The 22,084-nt window shown below is 40.9% G+C and overlaps 2 protein-coding genes across 2 annotated transcripts; one reads left to right on the top strand and one right to left on the bottom strand.

Annotated features, from left to right (window-relative positions):
- Positions 1 to 6,167: 6,167 nt before the first annotated feature.
- Positions 6,168 to 20,509, top strand: LOC121573806 (splicing factor ESS-2 homolog). Its single transcript, XM_041886113.2, has 10 exons — positions 6,168 to 6,815; positions 7,095 to 7,263; positions 7,403 to 7,492; positions 13,881 to 14,050; positions 14,212 to 14,329; positions 18,572 to 18,702; positions 18,859 to 18,961; positions 19,153 to 19,262; positions 19,378 to 19,493; positions 19,659 to 20,509. Exons 1-10 carry the CDS (start codon positions 6,678 to 6,680, stop codon positions 19,936 to 19,938), a joined length of 1,425 nt encoding a protein of 474 aa, XP_041742047.1. The 5' UTR covers positions 6,168 to 6,677; the 3' UTR covers positions 19,939 to 20,509.
- A 98-nt stretch (positions 20,510 to 20,607) lies between these two features.
- Positions 20,608 to 22,037, bottom strand: LOC121573809 (testis-specific serine/threonine-protein kinase 1-like). The gene has a single exon (XM_041886119.2). It carries the CDS (start codon positions 21,703 to 21,705, stop codon positions 20,611 to 20,613), a length of 1,095 nt encoding a protein of 364 aa, XP_041742053.1. The 5' UTR covers positions 21,706 to 22,037; the 3' UTR covers positions 20,608 to 20,610.
- Positions 22,038 to 22,084: the final 47 nt, after the last annotated feature.

Raw genomic sequence — 22,084 nt, 5'->3', positions numbered from 1 at the left:
TCTTGCTATAATGATTCGGTACTAAGAATTACTACTCCAGGCCGGTCTCCAGGCTACTGCCAGTTATTTGTAGAATGATTTGTTCACGTCATCTTTGGGTGGCCTGGGTTGATAATTGCTGACCCCTTGCCACTCTTTCAACATTGCTGTGTTCATGCATTGCCTAGATTGTTCTACATACCGTTGTTTTAGCCCAAATTCTCACTAAAGGCAGCCTTAGGCCTATAGCATACAGTGTGTAGCCTCACATATAGCCACCCTATTGTCTCTTTCTTTCACTCCTGCGTTGTCCTGTTGGAAGGTGAACCTTCGCCCCTGTCTGAGGTCCTGAGTGCTTTGGAGCAGGTTTTCATCAAGGATCTCTCTGTACCTTGCTTCGTTCAGCTTTCCTTCGATCCTGACTAATCTCCCAGTCCCTGCCGCTGAAAAACATCCCCACAGCATGATGCTGCCACCACCATGCTTCACCCTAGGGATGGTGCCAGGTTTCCTCCAGACGTGACGCTTGGCATTCAGGCCAAAGAGTTGATTCTTGGTTTCATCAGACCAGAGAATCTTGTTTCTCATGGTCTGAGAGTCCTTTAGGTGCCTTTTGGCAAACTCCAAGCGGGCTGTCATGTGCCTTTTACTGAGGAGTGGCTTCCGTCTGGCCACTACCATAAAGGCCTGATTGGTGGAGTGCTGCAGAGATGGTTGTCCTTCTGGAAGGTTCTCCCATCTCCACAGAGGAACTCTGGAGCTCTGTCAGAGTGACCATCGGGTTCTTGGTCACCTCCCTGACCAAGGTCCTTCTCCCCCGAGTGCTCAGTTTGGCCGGGCGGCCAGCTCTAGGAAGAGTCTTTGTGGTTCCAAACGTATTCCATTTAAGAATGATGGAGGCCACTGTGTTCTTGGGGACCTTCAATGCTGCAGAAATGTTTTGGTACCCTTCCCCAGATCTGTGCCTGGACACAATCCTGTCTCGGAGCTCTACGGACAATTCTTTCGACCTCATGGCTTGGTTTTTGCTCTGACATGCACTGTCAACTGTGGGACCTTATATAGACAGGTGTGTGCCTTTCCAAATCATGTCCAGTCAATTGCGTTTACCACAGGTGGACTCCAATCAAGTTGTAGGAACAACTTAAGGATGATCAATGGAAACAGGATGCACTTGAGCTCAATTTCGAGTCTCATTGCAAAGGGTCTGAGTACTTATGTAAATAAGATATCTGTTTTTTATTTGTAATACATTTGCAAACATTTCTAAAAACCTGTTTTCACTTTGTCATTATGGGTTATTATTTGTCATTATAGGTTGATGAGGAAGAAATCCAAATGTAATCAATTTTAGAATAAGGCTGTAACGTAACAAAATTTGGAAAAAGTAAAGGGGTCTGAATACTTTCCAAATGCACTATATATATATGTGTGTGTGTGTGTGTATATACTGTACAGTGGGGAAAAAAAGTATTTAGTCAGCCACCAATTGTGCAAGTTCTCCCACTTAAAAAGATGAGAGAGGCCTGTAATTTTCATCATAGGTACATGTCAACTATGACAGACAAATTGAGAAAAAAAATCCAGAAAATCACTTTGTAGGATTTTTTATGAATTGATTTGCAAATTATGGTGGAAAATAAGTATTTGGTCACCTACAAACAAGCAAGATTTCTGGCTCTCACAGACCTGTAACTTCTTCTTTAAGAGGCTCCTCTGTCCTCAACTCGTTACCTGTATTAATGGCACCTGTTTGAACTTGTTATCAGCATAAAAGACACCTGTCCACAACCTCAAACAGTCACACTCCAAACTCCACTATGGCCAAGACCAAAGAGCTGTCAAAGGACACCAGAAACAAAATTGTAGACCTGCACCAGGCTGGGAAGACTGAATCTGCAATAGGTAAGCAGCTTGGTTTGAAGAAATCAACTGTGGGAGCAATTATTAGGAAATGGAAGACATACAAGACCACTGATAATCTCCCTCGATCTGGGGCTCCACGCAAGATCTCACCCCGTGGGGTCAAAATGATCACAAGAATGGTGAGCAAAAATCCCAGAACCACACGGGGGGACCTAGTGAATGACCTGCAGAGAGCTGGGACCAAAGTAACAAAGCCTACCATCAGTAACACACTACGCCGCCAGGGACTCAAATCCTGCAGTGCCAGATGTGTCCCCCTGCTTAAGCCAGTACATGTCCAGGCCCGTCTGAAGTTTGCTAGAGTGCATTTGGATGATCCAGAAGAGGATTGGGAGAATGTCATATGGTCAGATGAAACCAAAATATAACTTTTTGGTAAAAACTCAACTCGTCGTGTTTGGAGGACAAAGAATGCTGAGTTGCATCCAAAGAACACCATACCTACTGTGAAGCATGGGGGTGGAAACATCATGCTTTGGGGCTGTTTTTCTGCAAAGGGACCAGGACGACTGATCCGTGTAAAGGAAAGAATGAATGGGGCCATGTATCGTGAGATTTTTTGTGAAAACCTCCTTCCATCAGCAAGGGCATTGAAGATGAAACGTGGCTGGGTCTTTCAGCATGACAATGATCCCAAACACACCGCCCGGGCAACGAAGGAGTGGCTTCTTAAGAAGCATTTCAAGGTCCTGGAGTGGCCTAGCCAGTCTCCAGATCTCAACCCCATAGAAAATCTTTGGAGGGAGTTGAAAGTCCGTGTTGCCCAGCGACAGCCCCAAAACATCACTGCTCTAGAGGAGATCTGTATGGAGGAATGGGCCAAAATACCAGCAACAGTGTGTGAAAACCTTGTGAAGACTTACAGAAAACGTTTGACCTGTGTCATTGCCAACAAAGGGTATATAACAAAGTATTGAGAAACTTTTGTTATTGACCAAATACTTATTTTCCACCATAATTTGCAAATAAATTCATTAAAAATCATACAATGTGATTTTCTGGATTTTTTTTCTCAATTTGTCTGGCATAGTTGACGTGTACCTATGATGAAAATTACAGGCCTCTCATCTTTTTAAGTGGGAGAACTTGCACAATTGGTGGCTGACTAAATACTTTTTTTCCCCACTGTATATATATAAAAAAAAAAATGATATTTTTTAATTTTTTTACTCAGACGGAGTCTCAACTTACCATTGAGAGTAAGATGAGTAGAATACACCAGCTGCAATTTAGAAATGTGGTTGTGCATCAGCTGTTTTTATTTTGTTATGTCAGTCACTCAATTAGCCATGTCAGCTAACAATTTTATGATTGGTAGTTAGTCTAGCCAGCTATCTAAAGTTGTAGTAGTCATGGCTGAATACCGACTGGGCACGCAGGGAACGTACCCAGGGGCCCTGACCTCCAGGGGGCACCCATTGATTTTGTTGGTCATTCTCTCTCAGATATCGTATTAACATGGCATAGGTGATTACAAAATGGTTAGAATTGCAGGTACTTTGCTGTAAAACTGCAACAATGTTCTCTCTGCCTCATGGCAAAAATAAAATGAAATGTGTTATAAAAAATCCATAGTTTTTCTCTGCCCCATTGCAGAAAACGTGCTTTAAAACTGCAACTGACCTTTACGTTTGGGATAAAGAAAGTATGATACAACACATTCAATAACGCTTAAGAAGGTGGAATAACCCCATACTGAAACAGTTTTGCATCATGTACCTAGAACAAATATTTGTGCACCATGGCTGTCAGTGGCACTGCAGCAATTTTGTACTCTGCCTCATACTGTTTCTTTGTAGGCTAAACTGAACAGTATGCAAACCATTCCGCATTCACTTGAAAATGTGTGACAATCTCAATCATTTGGCACCACATTCAGAGTTTATAAATAACCCTGATCCGCCTAACAATTGGCTGCTGGTTACTGCAAACACAGAAGATGATTCAATTGATATATGCCATTTCTCTGCTACCTACTTCAGAAGTTAACATATTTTGATGCTCGTCTAGAAAATAATCTTGGTCAAACCAATCTTCCAGCTATATCCTGCACTGTTAGATTGTGCTGTTGGGCAAGCATGTGTTAGTGGTTTTGATTTATGTTTTGTATGTTTTCTGTAAGAGGATTTGAAGTTTTTACACACCAATGCCTTTGACAACAACAATATAAGGTGCTTTTATCATACTAATCCCTGGTAATGAACTTAACACCATTGAACCAATGTGGATGTGATACAAAGTCTTCCTTTGAAAAATCACAAAGACCAGAGATAGCTATCTCAACAACTCAAAAAACTATACATCAACAATCCTGCTGGCCATTAAACCCCAGTGAAAGGGATGAGGTGGTGTTTATTGTTATCTGTTTTCAAACGCCCCTTATCTGAGGAGCTTAGGACAGATTCGGAAAATCCATTAATTCCTTGATAAAAAGGTGTGTTCCCTTATATGAAATCAAAGGATTTGTTGGAGAATAAATACAACCTGTAATAGCTTTACCTCAGCAGTGCACATTGTCAGGGAAGTCAGACTGAATGACTGCACTTCATAGATACGGCCCAGTACTCATGCTGTGAATACTAACAGAGAGATTGTCAGAAGCCTTGGCTATCCATACCTGTACATTTTGACTGATATTTAATCTCTGAATATGCTCCCTTTGTGAATGGCTGTTATGTTGAAACATGCGGAATGCTGCTCCCAGCCTGTGTTGTGTGGTGAGGCTGGGTACTGTGACAACAAAAATGACCAAATTCAATTGTCTCTATATAAAGGATCAATAAAGATTGTAAACACGTCGTAGACCTTCGTATTGGAACTGTATGATTCAGATTGATTGAAAACTAGGGAGATAAACTCTGCTGTTGTGTTTTGTTTTTAAATGGTGAATCCCTCTAAATGTATATAAAATAAATAGAACTGTGTGAATTTTGTTGGTGAACTCAAACAAACGAGGACTGCAAGTGTTGTGAAGAAAGAAATTCAGGGGCTAATACCCAATAGGTCCTTGGTCACACCAAAAGGTTCATCTTTAAGTCCAGGTTTCTAATACCAAGCAATCTCTTTTTCTCTAAAACCACAACAATAAGGATCTTAGAAGCTCTCTACCCCTAATTTAATACAGTGAAATCAGATTTTTTTCCCGAAAGCAAAGCAATGGGGCCAGATTAGCTGAATCCCCCATCCTCCCTAACCCCCACAAAAAACTGCCCAGATTAGCTGGGAATTAAGTTTCAACCATTTTATATGTGTCTGGTCTATAGGGGGATTATGTTTTTTGCTCTCTCTTTCTCTGTCAAATGTCTCTTATAAAATGAGAACGAGTGGGTCTGTCGTTGAGCACAGTGGAGAAGGGAGAGGATTACTGTATGGCATATGCTTTACCCAGAAGCATTAACTGGATGCCTTGGCTGGCACTTTAAACACTAGTTTGAATTTCAAGTGAATTCTTTGGGCAGAAAGCTTGTCATGGAGGGGTCAAGTAGGATGGAGAGACAGAAGTTTCCATTCACCATTGACAATATACTGAACAGATTTCCGAGTAACATTGAGGAGAGCAGGCAGTATGGTGCCACCCACAACCCTGTACCAGGTGAGGATGGAGCAAGATCACAGAGTATTCCTGCTGGGAGCCACGTAGAACATCCACAGCACACCTGCTCATGCTGCTGCTACTGCTCACACTGTGGAGAGGTGTTCCAGGCTGACTATCCTCCTGAAAGTAAGACCTAAACCTATGACAATTTTGACACAATGATCACGCTTCATTTTTCTCTCTCAATATCTGTTTGTTTAATTATGATGTCTAAAGCAGTTCAGTTGTTTTTCCCATTAGCCATGAAGGCCTATATGTTCATGCTTTGACCTGAAATCAATGTGCCTAACACACTTACATGTAAAGTTGTAAGATGTTGTTCGTATGTGTATGTTTGTATTTGTTGTGAGAAAAAATATGATTCAAAAATAAAAACACTTACATGTAAAGTTATTTTAATTCAGCATGCCAGTATGCATGGTCCAGAAGAATGTTTCCGGAGCCATGCAGGCCAGGAGGAAATACTCCCAGAGAGGAGCAGTCCTTCAGTCAGGTCCAGAGGCGCACCAGGCGACACCGCACCATATTCACCGAGGATCAGCTGGATGCTCTGGAGGAGCTGTTCCTTCAGAACCAGTATCCAGATGTGAAAACGCGGGAAAAACTAGCTCAGAGCACTCATTTACGCGAAGAGCGAGTAGAGGTAGGCAGCTAAATGTTTTTTGTTTGTTGTCAGGGTTTAAATCTGTTTTATTACGTTTAAAACGTGTAGTCAATGTAGCCTAATTTTATTTTATTTCGATAGGTGTGGTTTAAAAACCGAAGAGCGAAGTGGAGGCGACAAAAAAGAACAGCATTTGGTGTGCGAAACCTGGAAAACTAGAAGATTGTGCCGGATATGGCCATCATGTAGACATTTTTGGATACTTTGCATCCAATGCAACAATGAGGCTATATTAATTCTAAAAACGTCACTGCCATATTTCTGGTGACGTCACGCGTGTACGTTCTTCGCATGAGGTTCCTTGATTAGCAAAACATCAACTAAGAACTATTGATATTATAACTACGCGAATTAAAGTAAGGTATTCATACACTTCTATTTTCAGAGAGTCTTTTTAGTTTATAACTGGATTATTTACATTCAGCGAGGTTTTGTTTTGTTTGCTAGCTAGCTAACGTTAACAGAGTCAAGGCCCCCAGAGACCTTTTCGCTAGCTTCTTCTAGCCACCGACAATGGAAGGATTTGGAAAGGCGCTGATGCCTGGAACCCTTGTCCCAGCTAATCCTGTCACAACAGTTGCTCTTCGACAGCCACCCGAGGAAACAAAGAAAACAAATCGAAAGGTTCTCGATGAAGAAAACTACATAGAGGTAACTTAACGTTGCCGTTGTGGAACAGACTGCTAAGCTAGCTAGTTAGCCAGTGCTCATTCTAGCCTACCTGCAGCTGTCTAATAATACAATAGGTTTACAGTGTTGCTGCAAATCTACGTTTTAAGGTCAATACAAATAAAGGTGATTGAACAAACATAGTGGTGATGTTATACATACAACCTCGTTGTTTAGTATGTGCTGTGTGTGTTGTGGCTAGGCCATGTTGATAGTTGCCAGTGTCTTCCTAACTTGTCTGTTTTGTATGACTTTCAACAGAGTTTAGAGAAGATCATCCAGAGGGACTTTTTCCCAGATGTAACCAAGTTACAAGCGCAGAAGGACTACCTCGAAGCTGAGGAAAATGGGGATCTTGGGAAGATGCGGGAAATATCCATTAAGTATGGGTCATCTTTAGCCAAGTCCACACCACGCTCCACTGCCCCATGTGAGTAAGATGATAAGTAAACTGTCAAGGAAACTCTTTTCCACATAATGTACTGGTTGTCTATGAATGCAGGAGTGGTGCTATAATAATATGCAGGAGTGGTGCTATAATAACTTACCCCCCCCACTGGTTTGTTTAGATGTTACTCCAGCTTCCTTTGAGACACCAGAGGGTTGTCCTGGGTCTCCCTCTTCTATACTGGGCAAAAACAAGAAAGGAGCAGATGGGGGTAAGTTCTTGTTCACCATTGTGACTAAAAATGGCACTATTCTGTCTGAAGTCATACATTACATAATTTTAAACTGCGATTTTGCAACGATTTGGGATCCACAACTCATTTCTGGAATCACAGGTAAATTCTAAAGTCGTAGGCTCTGACCAAGACGTTGTAGATCGCATAATGTGAGCGGGTGAAAGATGTGCGATTTTGGGTCTTGCGCTTTCCCGTTGTGCATCTTAGGTCCCGATTTATTTTTCTGACATACCAGACATTTTTGGTCGTATCTTTTGTAGTGAGGGGGTGCGCTGACCAGCTGTCAATTGTCTTCACAGACGTTTTCAACCTCTCCCAGACCCAGTCTGTAATACCTACATGTTTCAAGCAGACCACATCTTTAGCCATGAAATGCTTTGAAAGGCTGGTCATGGCTCACATCAACACCATCATCCCAGACACCCTGGACCCACTCCAATTCTCATACCGCCCCAACAGACCCACAGATGATGCAGTCTCTATTGCACCCCACACTGCCCTTTCCCACCTGGACAAGAGGAACACCTACATGAGAATGCTGTTAATTGACTACAGCTCAGTGTTCAACACCATAGTGCCTTTCAAGCTCATCACTAAGCTAAGGACCCTGGGACTGAAAACCTCCCTCTGCAACTGGATCCTGGACTTCCTGATGGGCCGCCCCCAAGTTTGTTGTTTTGAAAGTGTATTGGGAAGTTCTTTGTAGCTAGCTAACTTTTTAGTTTGGCTCCCGCGACACAGTTGACATCAGTTGCTGGGATTGCTAGTCTCTGTCCAGTGATCCTGCTGACCAAGGACGGGTCTGAGGAGCTATTTGGCTTTGCAGCTAGCCTAGCTGCTAGCTAGCAGCATATCAAGCTAGCAGGGTTTTCTTGAGGGCTTGAACGCAGCCCGCGACGCGGTTAGCCATTGTGGCTGGGACCGCGGATTGTCCCGGGTTTGTGGATGTCTAGATTCCTGCTGTTTGTTGTTTTCAATCTTCCCTGTGACCTGCCCTGTCTGGAACTGCGAGGAGTAACAGCGTAACCTACGTTGCTAGCTACCATGACAAAGACCAAAGCCGGCGGGAGTACCGTTGTCGAGGACAGTGGTGTCTCTATCACACGTGAAGGCTCTTTTAAACGAACAAAAATAGTTCTACAAGCAGTTGTTACAACAACAAGAAAATAGCTTCAAGTGCTTTGTCCAAATACTGGTGGATTCGACTAATAAAAGAATGGACAAGACCTGACCAGAGAGGTCCAGGACCTAAAGAACAGTTTGCAGTTCTCCCATGGTCAGCTCGATGAGTTGAAACAGGAAAACGGCAAGATTACAGCAATCTGTAAGTCATTGAGAGAGGACATCAGTTCTGTCTGTGAATCCATGATAACAATGACGGATAAATCAGAGGGACAATCAAGGCGTAACAACATGGTTGTGGACGGAATTGCAGAATCTCCACATGAGACCTGGACGGAGTCTGAGGACAAAGTGAGGGAAATGATCTCTGAGAAATTGAAGATGGACCACAGGAAGATTGAGGTGGATCGTGCCCACAGGACTGGAAAATCCACCACCGGCCCAGGCCAATAGTGGTCAAGTTCTTGAGGTTCAAGGACAAGGTAGCTGTTCTAGAAAGAGCCAAGAACTTGAGAGGAACGTATATCTTTCTCAACGAGGACTATCCTGAAGCTGTGCGCCAGAAGAGGAAAGAACTTATCCCAGCCATGAAAGCTGCCAGAGCGCGTGGGGAGATTGCTTACATCCGCTTTGACAAGCTCATTGTCCACCCTCCCTCCCAGAAACCTGGAAAGGATGAGAGAGCCAAGCCTATGGGTTCGTAGCTTCAACCCCACAGCACACACACACACACACCAATTGATTAATGGACTGCTGAATGTATGTATTTTTCTCTTGCTTTGTTTGCTCTTTCCAGTATTATGTCTATCTCTGATAAACTACCCAGGAAAGGGCTGAAAATAGCCCATATTAATATATGTAGCCTTAGAAATAAATCAAAAACTTGCTAACATCAGATAACATTCATATATTAGCCATTTCTGAGACTCACTTAGATAATTCATTTGATGATACAGCAGTAGCAATACAAGAATATAACATCTATAGAAGAGACAGAAATGCTTATGGGGGAGGTGTTGCTGTATATATTCAGAGCCATATCCCTGTAATGCTTAGAGAAGATCTTATGTCAAGTGTTATTGAAGTGTTGTGGTTGCAGGTTCCCTTGCCACATCTAAAGCCTTTTCTTTTGAGGTGTTGCTATAGGCCAAGTGCGAACAGTCAGTATTTAAATAATATATGTGGAATGCTTGATAGTGTATGTGATGTAAACAAAGAGGTCTACTTTCTTGGGGACCTGAATATTGACTGGTTTTCATCAAGCTGTCCGCTCAAGAGGAAGCTTCTTACTGTAACCAGTGCCTGTAATCTGGTTCAGGTTATTAATCAACCTACCAGGGTGTTTACAAACACTACAGGAACAAGATCATCCACATGTATCAATCACATTTGTACTAATACTGTAGAACTTTGTTCTAAAGCTGTATCTGTACCCACTGGATGCAGTGATCACAATATAGTGGCTATATCCAGGAAAGCCAAAGTTCAAACAATTGTGCCTAAAATAGTGTATAAGAAATCATACCAAAGATTTTGCTGTGACTCATATGTGGATGATGTGATTAAAAAGGAGCATCCAGATGCTGCACTTGATGAATTTATGAAATTGCTTCTTCCAAGTATTGATAAACATGCACCTGTTAGGAAACTGACTGTTAGAACTGTAAAGGCTCCATGGATTGATGAGGAATTGAAAAACTGTATGGTTGAAAGAGATGGGGCAAAAGGAGTGGCTAATAAATCTGGCTGCACATCTGACTGGTTGACTTACTACAAATTGAGAAATTATGTGTCTAAACTCAACAAAAAGAAGAAGAAACTATATTATGAAGCCAAGATCAATGATATAAAGAATGATGGAAAAAAACTTTGGAGTACTTTAAATGAAATGATGGGTAGAAAGACAAATTCAACTCCATCTTTCATCAAATCAGATGGCTTATTCATCACAAAACCATTTGATGTTGCCAATTATTTTAATGATTACTTCATTGGCAAAGTGGACAAACTTAGGCAGGAAAGGCCAACAATGAGCCATCGTATTCATGCATAAAAAAACAAATGATGAAAGAAAAGCATTGCAAGTTTGAATTTTGTAACGTTAGTGTGGGAGAGGTGGAAAAATTATTGTTATCGATCAATAATGACAAACCTCCTGGCATTGACAACTTAGATGGAAAGCTACCGAGGATGGTAGCTGACTCTATAGCCACTCCTATCTGTCATATCTTTAATCTGAGCCTAGAGGAAAGTCTTTGTCCTCAGGCCTGGAGGGAAGCCAAAGTAATTCCACTACCCAAGAATGGTAAAGTGGCCTTTACTGGTTCTAACAGTAGACCTATAAGCTTGCTGCCAGCTCTTAGCAAACTGTTGCAAAAATTGTGTTTGACAAAATAAAATGCTATTTCTCTGTAAACAAATGAACAACATACTTTCAACATGCTTATAGGGAAGGGCACTCAACATGTACTGCACTGACACAAATTACTGATGATTGGTTGAAAGAAATTGATAATAAGAAAATTGTGGGAGCTGTACTGTTAGAGTTCAGTGCAGCCTTTGATATTATTGACCATAACCTGTTGTTGAAAAAACGTATGTGTTATGGCTTTTCAAACTCTGCCATATCGTGGATTCAGAGCTATCTATCTAATAGAACTCAGTTTTTTTATGGAAGCTTCTCTAATGTCAAACATGTAAAGTGTGGTGTACCACAGGGCAGCTCTTTAGGCCCTCTACTCTTTTCTATTTTTACCAATGACCTGCCACTGGCATTAAACAAAGCATGTGTGTCCATGTATGCTGATGATTCAACCATATACGCATCAGCAACCACAGCTAATGAAGTCACCGAAACCCTTAACAAAGAGTTGCAGTCTGTTTTGGAATGGGTGGCCAGTAATAAACTGGTCCTGAACATCTCTAAAACTAAGAGCATTGTATTTGGTACAAATCATTCCCTAAGTTCTAGACCTCAACTGAATCTGGTAATGAATGGTGTGGCTGTTGAACAAGTTGAGGAGACTAAATTACTTGACGTTACCTTAGATTGTAAACTATCATGGTCAAAACATATAGATTCAATGGTTGTAAAGATGGGGAGAGGTCCGTCTGTAATAAAGAGATGCTCTGCTTTTTTGACACCACACTCCAAAAAGCAAGTTCTGCAGGCTCTAGTTTAGTCTAATCTTGATTAATGTCCAGTCGTGTGGTCCAGTGCGGAAATAAAATACCTAGTTAAGCTGCAGCTGGCCCAAAACACAGCGGCACGTCTTGCTCTTCATTGTAATCATAGGGCTGATATAAATACTATGCATGCCAGTCTCTCTTGGCTAAGATTTGAGGAGAGACTGACTGCATCACTTCTTCTTTTTATAAGAAACATGAATGTGTTGAAAATCCCAAATTGTTTGCATAGTCCAGTATTATATAGAGCCATCTCATATTGCTCAAATAAACAGCAAACCTGGTTTCAAAAAACAAATAAAGCAACACCTCACGGCACAACACCTCTCTCCTATTTGACCTAGATAGTTTGTGTGTAAGTATTGATATGTAGGCTACGTGTGCCTTTAGTTCTGTCCTTGAGCTGTTCTTGTCTATTAATGTTCTGGTTTATGTCATGTTTCATGTTTTGTGTGGACCCCAGGAAGAGTAGCTGCTGCTTTTGCAACAGCTAATAGGGATCCTAATAAAATACCAAAAATACCAAATACCTCAGGGGTGCATGCTTAGACCCCTTCTGTACTCCCTGTTCACCCATTGACTGCGTGGACACACGACTCCAACACCATCATTAAGTTTGCTGACGACACAACGGTGGTAGGCCTGATCACCGACGACGATGAGACAGACTATAGGAGGTCAGAGACCTGGTAGTGTGGTGCCAGGAGAAAAACCTCTCCCTCAATGTCAGCAAGACAAAGGAGCTGAGTGTGGACTAATAAAATGGAGGGCAGAGCACGCCCCATTCACATCGACAGGGCTGTAGTGGAGCGGGTCGAGAGCTTCAAGTACCTCTGAGTCCACATCACTAAGGATCATGGTCCAACCACACCAGTCGTGAAGAGAGCAAGACAACACCTCTTCTCCCTCAGGAGGCTGAAAAGATTTGGCATGGGCCCTCAGATCCTCAAAAAGTTATACAGCTACACCATTAAGAGCATCTTGACTGGCTGCATCACCGCTTGGTATGGCAACTGCAAGGCGCTACAGAGGGTAGTGCGTACAGCCCAGTACATCACTGGCGCCGAACTACCTGCCATCCAGGACCTCTATACCAGGTGGTGTCAGAGGAAGCCTTAAAAACTGTCAGACTCCTGACACCCAAGTCATAGACTGTTCTCTCTGCTACCGCACGGCAAGTGGTACCGATGCACCAAAGCTGGAACCAACAGGACCCTGAACAGCTTCTACTCCCAAGCCATCCCATAAGACTGCTAAATAGTTAGTCCGGGTAGCTATTTGGTTAACTATTTAACTATCTACATTAACCCTTTTTGTACAAACTTTTTTGACTCCTCACATACGCTGCTGCTACTGTTTATTATCTGTCACTTTATTCCTAGTTATATGTACATATCTACCTCAATAACCTCATACCCCTGCACATCGAATCGGTACTAGTACCCTGTGTATATAGCAAAGTAATCATTACTCACTGTGTATTTATTATTACGGTACTTTTACTATGACGTGTTTTACTTTTCTATTATTTCTCTGTTTTCTTTCTCTGCATTTTTGGGAAGCGCCCTTAAGTAAGCATTTCACTGTTAGTCTACACCTGTTGTTTACAAAGCATGTGACAAATAAAATATGATTTGATTTGTGCTACGATACGATTTGTGCAACTTGTAATCTGTTGCTCGGCTACAGCCACAGAGTAGGAGGGCAACGATGACGCATCAGGAAATCACAGGATTTGGTGGAATCTAGGCAGGTTGCAATGTGAGCAAACTCGTGTAATGTGAGCACACCAGTTGCAGACTTTAGGATTACAAGATGATGTAGACAATTTGCATAATGTGACTGCTCCCCAGATGTAAAGATTTTTGTTGTCCTATAATGTATGCTTAGCTTAAGGACACCCAACTTTACAATGGCTCTCAATACTATTTAGAAAATAGAACTTCCAGCCGTTATAATCTAGTGGTAATTGGTCGTTGATTTCTTATAGTACTATGTAAATAACTCAATTACAGCAGTAAGATGTATTCCCTGTGTTAATATTGTGTGTTTGTAGTGAATAAGGAAGGAGACGAGGAAGAGAAAGAGCTGCCCTGTCTTGATCGTTTCCTGGCTAAGAACACAAGCGAGGATAATGCATCCTTTGAGCAGATCATGGTTCTAGCAGAAGACAAGGAGAAGTTGAGGCATGCGTGGCTGTATGAGGCAGAGGCTGAATTTAAACAGGTACACTTGCCATAAACTCTCATTTGATCACATGTGAATTGCACCCTACTCAAATGTTGTAGTATGTAATGCTCCTGGAGTGTTATTTCATGAGTTGAAAGCAATGATATATGTTATATATGAAAGCAACATATGTTATAACAGCATGTTTCTTGTTTTAGCGGCATGAAGAAAACCTTGCACTTCCGTCATCAGAGAAGCAGGCCCTTGAGTGTGTAAAGGCAGGACTGGAGACCTGGGAGTACAAAGCAAAGAATGCCCTTATGTACTATCCGGAGGGTGAGGATTGATGTTTTTATAATGGATGAGACAAACAGTTATTTTCCTGCATGAGAAATGTTCCTTTTATCTTTCTTGATTATAATGTGCTTTGTATGGGGTGCATAAAGCCATGGAGTCGCACATACGAACACCATATTATGTATACTATAGGCCAGGGTTCCTCAACTGGCGGCCCACGGGCCAAATATGGGTGGTTTTATTTGGTCCCCCAAGTTTTCTGAGCAAAAAAAAACAATTGTTTTTTAAAAGTGTTTTGTTGTTGGACATAATAGACTAAAAACAACAGAATCAGCTACAAGTGATTTTAATTTAAGAAATCTGTTCCCAAGTATTCCCTCAGATAATAGAGAGATGTGATCGTATACAAATGTAAGCAAGGTTTGAAATTATTATGTTTTAGTCGAGCATTATATCTGTTTGGGCTTCTTGTGGTCAATTTACCGTCTACAAATTAATTGTAATTATGTTCCGGCCCCCCGACCATCCGCTCAAGAAAAAAATAGGCTTGCGGCTGAATCTAGTTGATGATCCCTGCTATAGGCTAAGCTGGTACTTACTTACAGTGCCTTCAGAAAGTATTCATACCCCTTGACTTATTCAAAAAAATGTGGTGTTACAGCCTTAATTCAAAATGGACTAAATATATATTTTTTCTACACACAATACCCCGTAATGACAAAGTGAAAACATGTTTTTAGACATTTTTGCAAATGTATTTAAAAGGAAATACAAAATATCTCATTTACATAAGTATTCACACCCCTGAGTCAATACATGTTAGAATCCCCTTTGGCTGCGATTACAGCTATGGGTCTTTCTGGGTAAGTCTCTAAGTGCTTTGCACACCTGGGGCCTCATTTATCAATATTGCGTAGAAACGATTCTAAAATACTCCTTAGGAATGGAATTTTAATTGTTTGTACGTATGGAAGAAGTGTGATTTATCAAACAATCCTACGAGCGTCATACGCACACCGATAGGAGATAACCATTGTTAAATACCAATTATTCTCGGCCTCAGTGCTTGTGCACGACCTTGGCTATTTGCATTTCGAAACGCCCCTAATTAACCATATATGGTAAAAATCATCCCTTTAAAGCACATGGGGAATATACAATGCCGTACCATGAAATACAACAGCACAACCAAAAAAAACTAGAAGAAAAAAACTTTTCAGAGACTGAAATAGAGGTGCTAGTGTCAGAGATTGAGTACAACCAAAGGGTTTTATTTGGCTCACTCAGTTGTTTCTTGACCAGCACAAATAAAACATAGCTTCAAAGAGAGGACCATCAGGACAATTCAAGTTGCTTTAGCAATAGAGTACCACAGTAGGAGTCATAATACCCATAAAACCTAGCGGTCAAACAGGGAAATGGTTCCAATTGTTTTTCCACCATTCATTTTTCCCATAGGAGATTTTAGAAACACTTAAAATAAGGGCTGTGTTTTGTGTAGGCTTACCCTGGCGTGACGTTTTGATAACTGTGTAAATCTCTCTATGACAAGGTGACTTTTATCAATATATTAGCCTGTATTTACCCCAAAAAAATGAAACGCTAATTAGCTGCTAATGTGGCTATCATAAAGAACTACAAATGCCATGATGATCTGGGCGAGACTGCTGAATCAAGGCAAAGGTAAGAATCTCTGGATTAACTATCTAATGTTAGTTAAAAGTAGTAATGAATAAATTGGCTACATTTCTTTAAATGGACAATTCTGTTAACTGTCTTGTGCACGTTTTAAAATTGACAGAATACCTGTTAGCAAAGGTGTCAGCTAGAGATTACGTGCAGGAGCTTGCAGGGATTTGTAGTTTTGCATGATGTTTACATTTTTACATTTTACATTTTTAGTCATTTAGCAGACGCTCTTATCCAGAGCGACTTACAGGAGCAATTAGGGTTAAGTGCCTTGCTCAAGGGCACATCGACAGATTTTTCACCTAGTCGGCTCGGGGATTAGAACCAGCGACCTTTCGGTTACTGGCACAACGCTCTTACCCACTAAGCTACCTGCCGCTTACTTTGGTGCTAATTCGCATATTCGAATCTGAGAGTAAATGGATTCGAATATATTGATAAAACGATTTAAAACATTTCCCTGTTTGACCGCTAGGTTTTATGGGTATTATGACACCTCCACTGTGGGGCTCTATGGCAAATATACTTCAAATGAATAGGCAACATTCACCAATAAGCCATCCATCCTCAACTGCTCCCTCATGTAGGCGTATAGGCCAAAATTGCTGTTTTGCTGAATGAACGAGTCGTGCGTTCCAACTGGCCACCTTGCCACCACATTCAGCAGCATTTCTTATGTTTGCTTTTCTAAAGTAGATCTTAAATCCTCGCAAAGATCCTATAAAATTGGTTTTGGGAAACGATATCTGATGAGCCAATCTGTACTTTCTGCAAAAAAACATACCACTTGTCTCTAAAAACTTGCTCTGCTAAATGCAACCTGTGCCAAATCTTCCAACAGAGCAAGATCAGCCATCTCTCATTCGATTTCCCATTATCTCAGTCTTCTATAGTATTTCAACAATGGTTTCACTTTCACACGTCCCTCTAATTTAACAAATTACTGCACTTGAATTAGTATTCGGCGCATGTGACAAATACAATTTGATTTGACTTTATATGGATTATTATCGTAACAAATGCATGAGTTTACAATGGTAATACAATTACATCGAAAAACATTTTAAATTATTGCTTTCACAATTTCAAACATTTTCAACTTATGTTTTCCCAATTCTATGCTTGACAATCAGTTCCCTTGTTCCACGACTTGGCACTGTGCATACGCATGGTCATGGCTGTCCGTAAATGTATGCACACTCTCAAAAAAACGTTCATATTGATAAATCTCACACTTTGCGTGGAAATGATCACACGCATGGTTTGCGCACAGATTTGTTCCTACACATGATTGATAAATGAGGCCCCAGAATTGTACAATATTTGCACATTATTTTTTAAATTCTTCAAGCTTTGTGAAGTTGGTTGTTGATCATTGCTAGACATTTCAAGTCTTGCCACAGATTTTCAAGCTGATTTAAGTCAAAACTCTAACTAGTCCACTCAGGAACATTCAATGTCATCTTGGTAAGCAACTCCAGTGTATGTTGTGCCTTCTGTTTTATATTATTGTCCTGCTGAAAGGTGAATTTATCTCCCAGTGTCTTTTTGGAAAGCAGACAGAACCAGGTTTTCCTCTAGGATTTTGCCTGTGCTTAGCTGTATTCCTTTTTATTTTTATCCTAAAAAACTCCCTAGTCCTTGCTGATGATAAGCATATCCATAACATGATGCAGCCACCACCATGCTTGAAAATATGAAGTGGTACTCAGTGATGTGTTGTGTTGGATTTGCCCTAAACAGAACGCTTTGTATTCAGGACATAAAGTTAATTTCTTTGCCACATTTTTTTTGCAGTTTTACTTTAGTGCCTTACTGCAAACAGGATGCATGTTTTGGAATATTTTTATTCTGTACAGGCTTCCTTCTTTTAACTTTGTCAATTAAGTTAGTATTGTGGAGTAACTACAATTTTGTTGATCCATCCTCAGTTTTCTCCTATCACAGCCATTAAACTCTGTAATTGTTTTAAAGGCTCTGGCAACTACGTTAGGAAGGACGCCTGTATTTTTGTAGTGACTGGGTGTATTGATACACCATCCAAAGTGTAATTAATAACTTCACCTTGCTCAAAGGGATATTCAATGTCTGTTTTTTTATTTTGACACATCTACCAATAGGTAGAGGCAATGGAAAACCTTCCTGGTCTTTGTGGTTGAATCTGTGTTTGAAATTCACTGCTCGATTGAGGGACCTTGCAGATAATTGTAATTGTGTGGGGTACAGAGATGAGGTAGTCATTCAAAAATTATGTTAAACACTATTAATGTCAATTTTTACTCCTGAACTTATTTAGTTTTGCCATAACAAAGAGGTTGAATACTTGTTGACTCAAGACATTTCATCTTTTCATTTTAAATTAATTTGTAGAAATATCTAAAAACATAATTCCACTTTGACATTATGGGGTATTGTGTGTAGGCCGGTGACAAAAAAAATAATCTATATTTAATCAATTTTGAATTTGGGCTGCACAACAAAATGTGGAAAAAGTCAAGGGGTGTGAATACTTTCTGAAGGCACTGTACATGATGAATTGTGTTTGATGTTGTATGAGTTGAGATGAACACCTTCATGGTCTTTTTTAATAAGGTGTCCAGGATGACACACTCTTCAAGAAGCCCAGGGAGGTGATTCACAAGAACACTCGCTTTGTGGGAGACCCCTTCAGCAAAGCCCTTAACAAATGCCAGCTTCAACAGGCTGCAGCCCTCAATGCACAGGTAAAGTGCTTGCCTGACAAGTTATTGGTTTTAAGTAAATGGTTGTATCCTATTTTTAGTCAAGGGATTTTAAAGTAGAGAAAGGTCAGGGTATCTAAAGATCAAGTGAAATGGATTGATCCTGAATGATTTATCTGACTGAGTGTTTATCTCCAGTTTAAACAGGGTAAAGTAGGCCCAGATGGCAAAGAACTTAATGCCCAGGATTCCCCTAACGTGAACGGATATGGGTTTGAAGGAACTCCCTGCCCTTCCCCAGGTAAGTAGTTATGTTATGTTCAAGTATAGATCACTTTCAATATTCTCAACAACAAAATAACTATCAGAAATACTTAGTTATTGGGTAAGAATATTTGTTTTTCCAACATTTGGTGCTGTTAGAGAGGCTTCCATAAAACTTTTCCAACTGCATAAAAACTAAACTCCCCTAACCTGATATGGTCCTACCAGGTATGGCTGAGTCCCCCTTGATGACCTGGGGTGAGATAGAGAGCACCCCCTTTCGCCTGGATGGGTCTGACTCACCGTTTCAAGAGAGGAACATCGGCCCATCATTTAAGGTACAAGCCGATGGCTGGCAGTTGTTAATTTTTTCTTGTTTTGTTTTGCTGTCCCCCCCCAAAAAAAAGTGTTTGTTCAGAGCAGTTTATTAACCTGAGATAATCTGACACACAGATTCCAGAACCAGGAAGAAGAGAGAGGTTGGGTTTGAAAATGGCCAATGAGGCTGCTGCCAAAAACCGGGCAAAGAAGCAAGAAGCATTGCGAAAGGTCACAGAAAACCTTGCAAGGTAAAAACGGATTGAGGATTTACATAACTAAATTGCTTTGATCTTTGTATTTGCAAAATATCATGTTTTTTCATAGCTCAATTCTATGACCTCTTGTTATACAAAATTCTTTGTCATTTTAAAATGCTTTTATTAATTATTTTGAACCTAATTTCTGTCTTTCAGTCTCACCCCAAAAGGACTGAGCCCAGCATTGACCCCTGCCCTTCAGAGGCTTGTAAACCGGACCTCCAGCAAATACACAGACAAAGCTCTAAGGGCAAGCTACACACCATCGCCCACACACAGAGGAGCAGGCTCCAAGACCCCCCTGGGTGGTCCAGCCACTCCCTCAGGCACTCCGACACCAAGCAAAGCCAGGACCCCTGTCTCCCAGGACCCAGCGTCCATCACAGACGACCTACTGCAGCTTCCCAAGAGGAGGAAAGCCTCTGACTTCTTCTGAGTGGAGTAAAGCAAAACTGAGAAAGAACAGTTGTTATCTTGAGGAAGTGAACTCCTACATCATGTTGAAAGCAAGTTGTCATCATGCAAATTACTGGCCATGTGGGCTCTCTATCCCACCTCATGCCCTCCACCTGGATTTGATGGACTTGCCTTTTATGGCTGGAACAGTCTGTGCACAGTGAAGGGCAGAGTCAAAATACCAACTCTGAATTCAATGATAGTTGGAAAACTCAGGTCATTACTGTTAGGGTGTTGGACAGAAATTCATAGTATGTACTGTGTTAGAAACCTGGACTGGATAACTTACAATCTGTGGGTTCCAAAGAGATTATATAATTGTACATAGCCTAGACTGATATGATTTTAATCTTGGTGAATGTTATGATGAGTCTTTGTTGATTTTTGTAAATATGTTAAAATGTAAGCCTCTATTTTGTATGCCTCTTTCTGCAATATAATATTTCAGTCCTCAACCAAAAAAAAAATGCCTTGGAGTGATTTGTTTGTAAACCCCAAATGTTGACACTCACCTTTTATCATAGCAGACTCAACAGAAAATGTTTTTTTATTTTTTTATTTCTTACTATAAATATATATGGTTCATCTTGACAAATATGTATGCTTCATTTATTATGAACTATTCAGGTGGAATAAATCCAGGATTTCAACATCAGGAATCAGCAGGGATGTTGTTCCTTGCATCGGGGGACGATTTTTTCTTGGCGTGCTTAGATGGTCCAGCCACCTCTTTGCTCTCCACAGAAGGTTTAGGTTCTGATTCGGCCTCAGCCTCTGCTTTCGCTCCTTTCTTGTTCTCATTACCATGAGGATGCTTACTTTCATTCTTACTACTTTCACCCTTCCTTTCCTTTTTGGAGCAAGCTGCTTCCGATGTGGAAGGCCCATCTTCCCGTATCTTACTACCATCATGTGATTTGTATTTTGACTGCACCCATACATGCTCAAGGATATCGTCAATCTCTATCCTCCGGGCCACATCGGGGTTAAGCATGCGATATATCAAGTCTTTGTACTCTGTTGGGACAGCTTTGCTGTGTGGGAAGTCAATGCGATGCTCTTTCTGAATCTTCAGCATCTTCTTGATATTGGAGTCATCATAGGGCATAGACCCACAGAGTATTATGAATAGAACGACCCCCATACTCCAAACGTCATACACTTTGGGGTTGTATGGGACCCCCTGTAATACCTCTGGTGATGCATAGGCTGCAGAGCCACAGAAAGTTTTGCTGAGAATCATTTGTCCATCATCATCATAATTGATCCTCCTGGCGAATCCAAAGTCTGACACTTTGAGGTTGAAGTCTTGGTCCAATAGCAGGTTTTCACATTTCAAGTCTCTGTGAACAACATCTAGGGCGTGTGCAAATTGTATTGCAAGTGACAGCTGTTTAAACAGTTTTCTGGTGAAATCTTCGGGCAAAGCACCCCTGAATTTGATGAACTCCAGTAGGTCCCCTTGCACACCAAGCTCCATAATCATGTACACCTTGCCTTCTGAAGTCTCGAAGATCTCGAAGGTCTTGACGATGTTGCGGTGGTTTAGGGATGCAAGAATTTCAAGTTCCCGGGGCAAGAACTTCTCCAAAAAATCCTTCGGCGCCCTTTTTCTGTTAATAATTTTGATTGCAACATTGGTCTTCAGACGCTCGGAATAAGCGGATTTTACTTTGGCGTACGACCCCTCGCCTAAACTGATGCCCAATGTATAGCCCCGTTTTTTAAGCACCAGTGAGTCATCCATGGCTAAATAGGACGACCCGAACTATTTTGGTGAATGTTTTATTACACCATTATTGACACCATGTTGATCTCCGTTCATAGTTGGATATCAAAAATAGTAACATTGACCCCATGTGTGACTAACATTCTATAATTTATCATCACTAACGTGGGAAATTACGTATGAAGTTTGTTTCTATTACATGTTAATTTGCGTAATAAAGGAATGTTTAATTTCTCAAAAGTAGTCATTGATGTATGCCATTAGGCACATGGCTCATTTGCCAGTCATTGCATGTTATCTAAAATGATGTTATAACATGAGTGAATTGTATATGATGCCTACATGTATACATTAAGAATATATATACATTTTTCATAATGTGTGAATTGATCAAAAA

The sequence above is a fragment of the Coregonus clupeaformis genome, chromosome 9 (assembly GCF_020615455.1).
Source record: "Coregonus clupeaformis isolate EN_2021a chromosome 9, ASM2061545v1, whole genome shotgun sequence".
NCBI classification, from domain to species: domain Eukaryota; kingdom Metazoa; phylum Chordata; class Actinopteri; order Salmoniformes; family Salmonidae; genus Coregonus; species Coregonus clupeaformis.
Note: the sequence above shows the minus strand (reverse complement) of the source record. Positions and strands in the feature narration are given on the sequence as shown.

Excerpts from the sequence above, each read along its gene's own strand:
- LOC121573806 (XM_041886113.2), top strand. The coding sequence starts at position 6,678 with ATGGAAGGATTTGGAAAGGCGCTGATGCCTGGAACCCTTGTCCCAGCT. Across the intron at positions 14,051-14,211 it reads CAGAGGCTGAATTTAAACAG|CGGCATGAAGAAAACCTTGC; the intron begins GTACACTTGCCA and ends TTCTTGTTTTAG. Across the intron at positions 14,330-18,571 it reads CCTTATGTACTATCCGGAGG|GTGTCCAGGATGACACACTC; the intron begins GTGAGGATTGAT and ends TTTTTTAATAAG.
- LOC121573809 (XM_041886119.2), bottom strand. The coding sequence starts at position 21,705 with ATGGATGACTCACTGGTGCTTAAAAAACGGGGCTATACATTGGGCATC.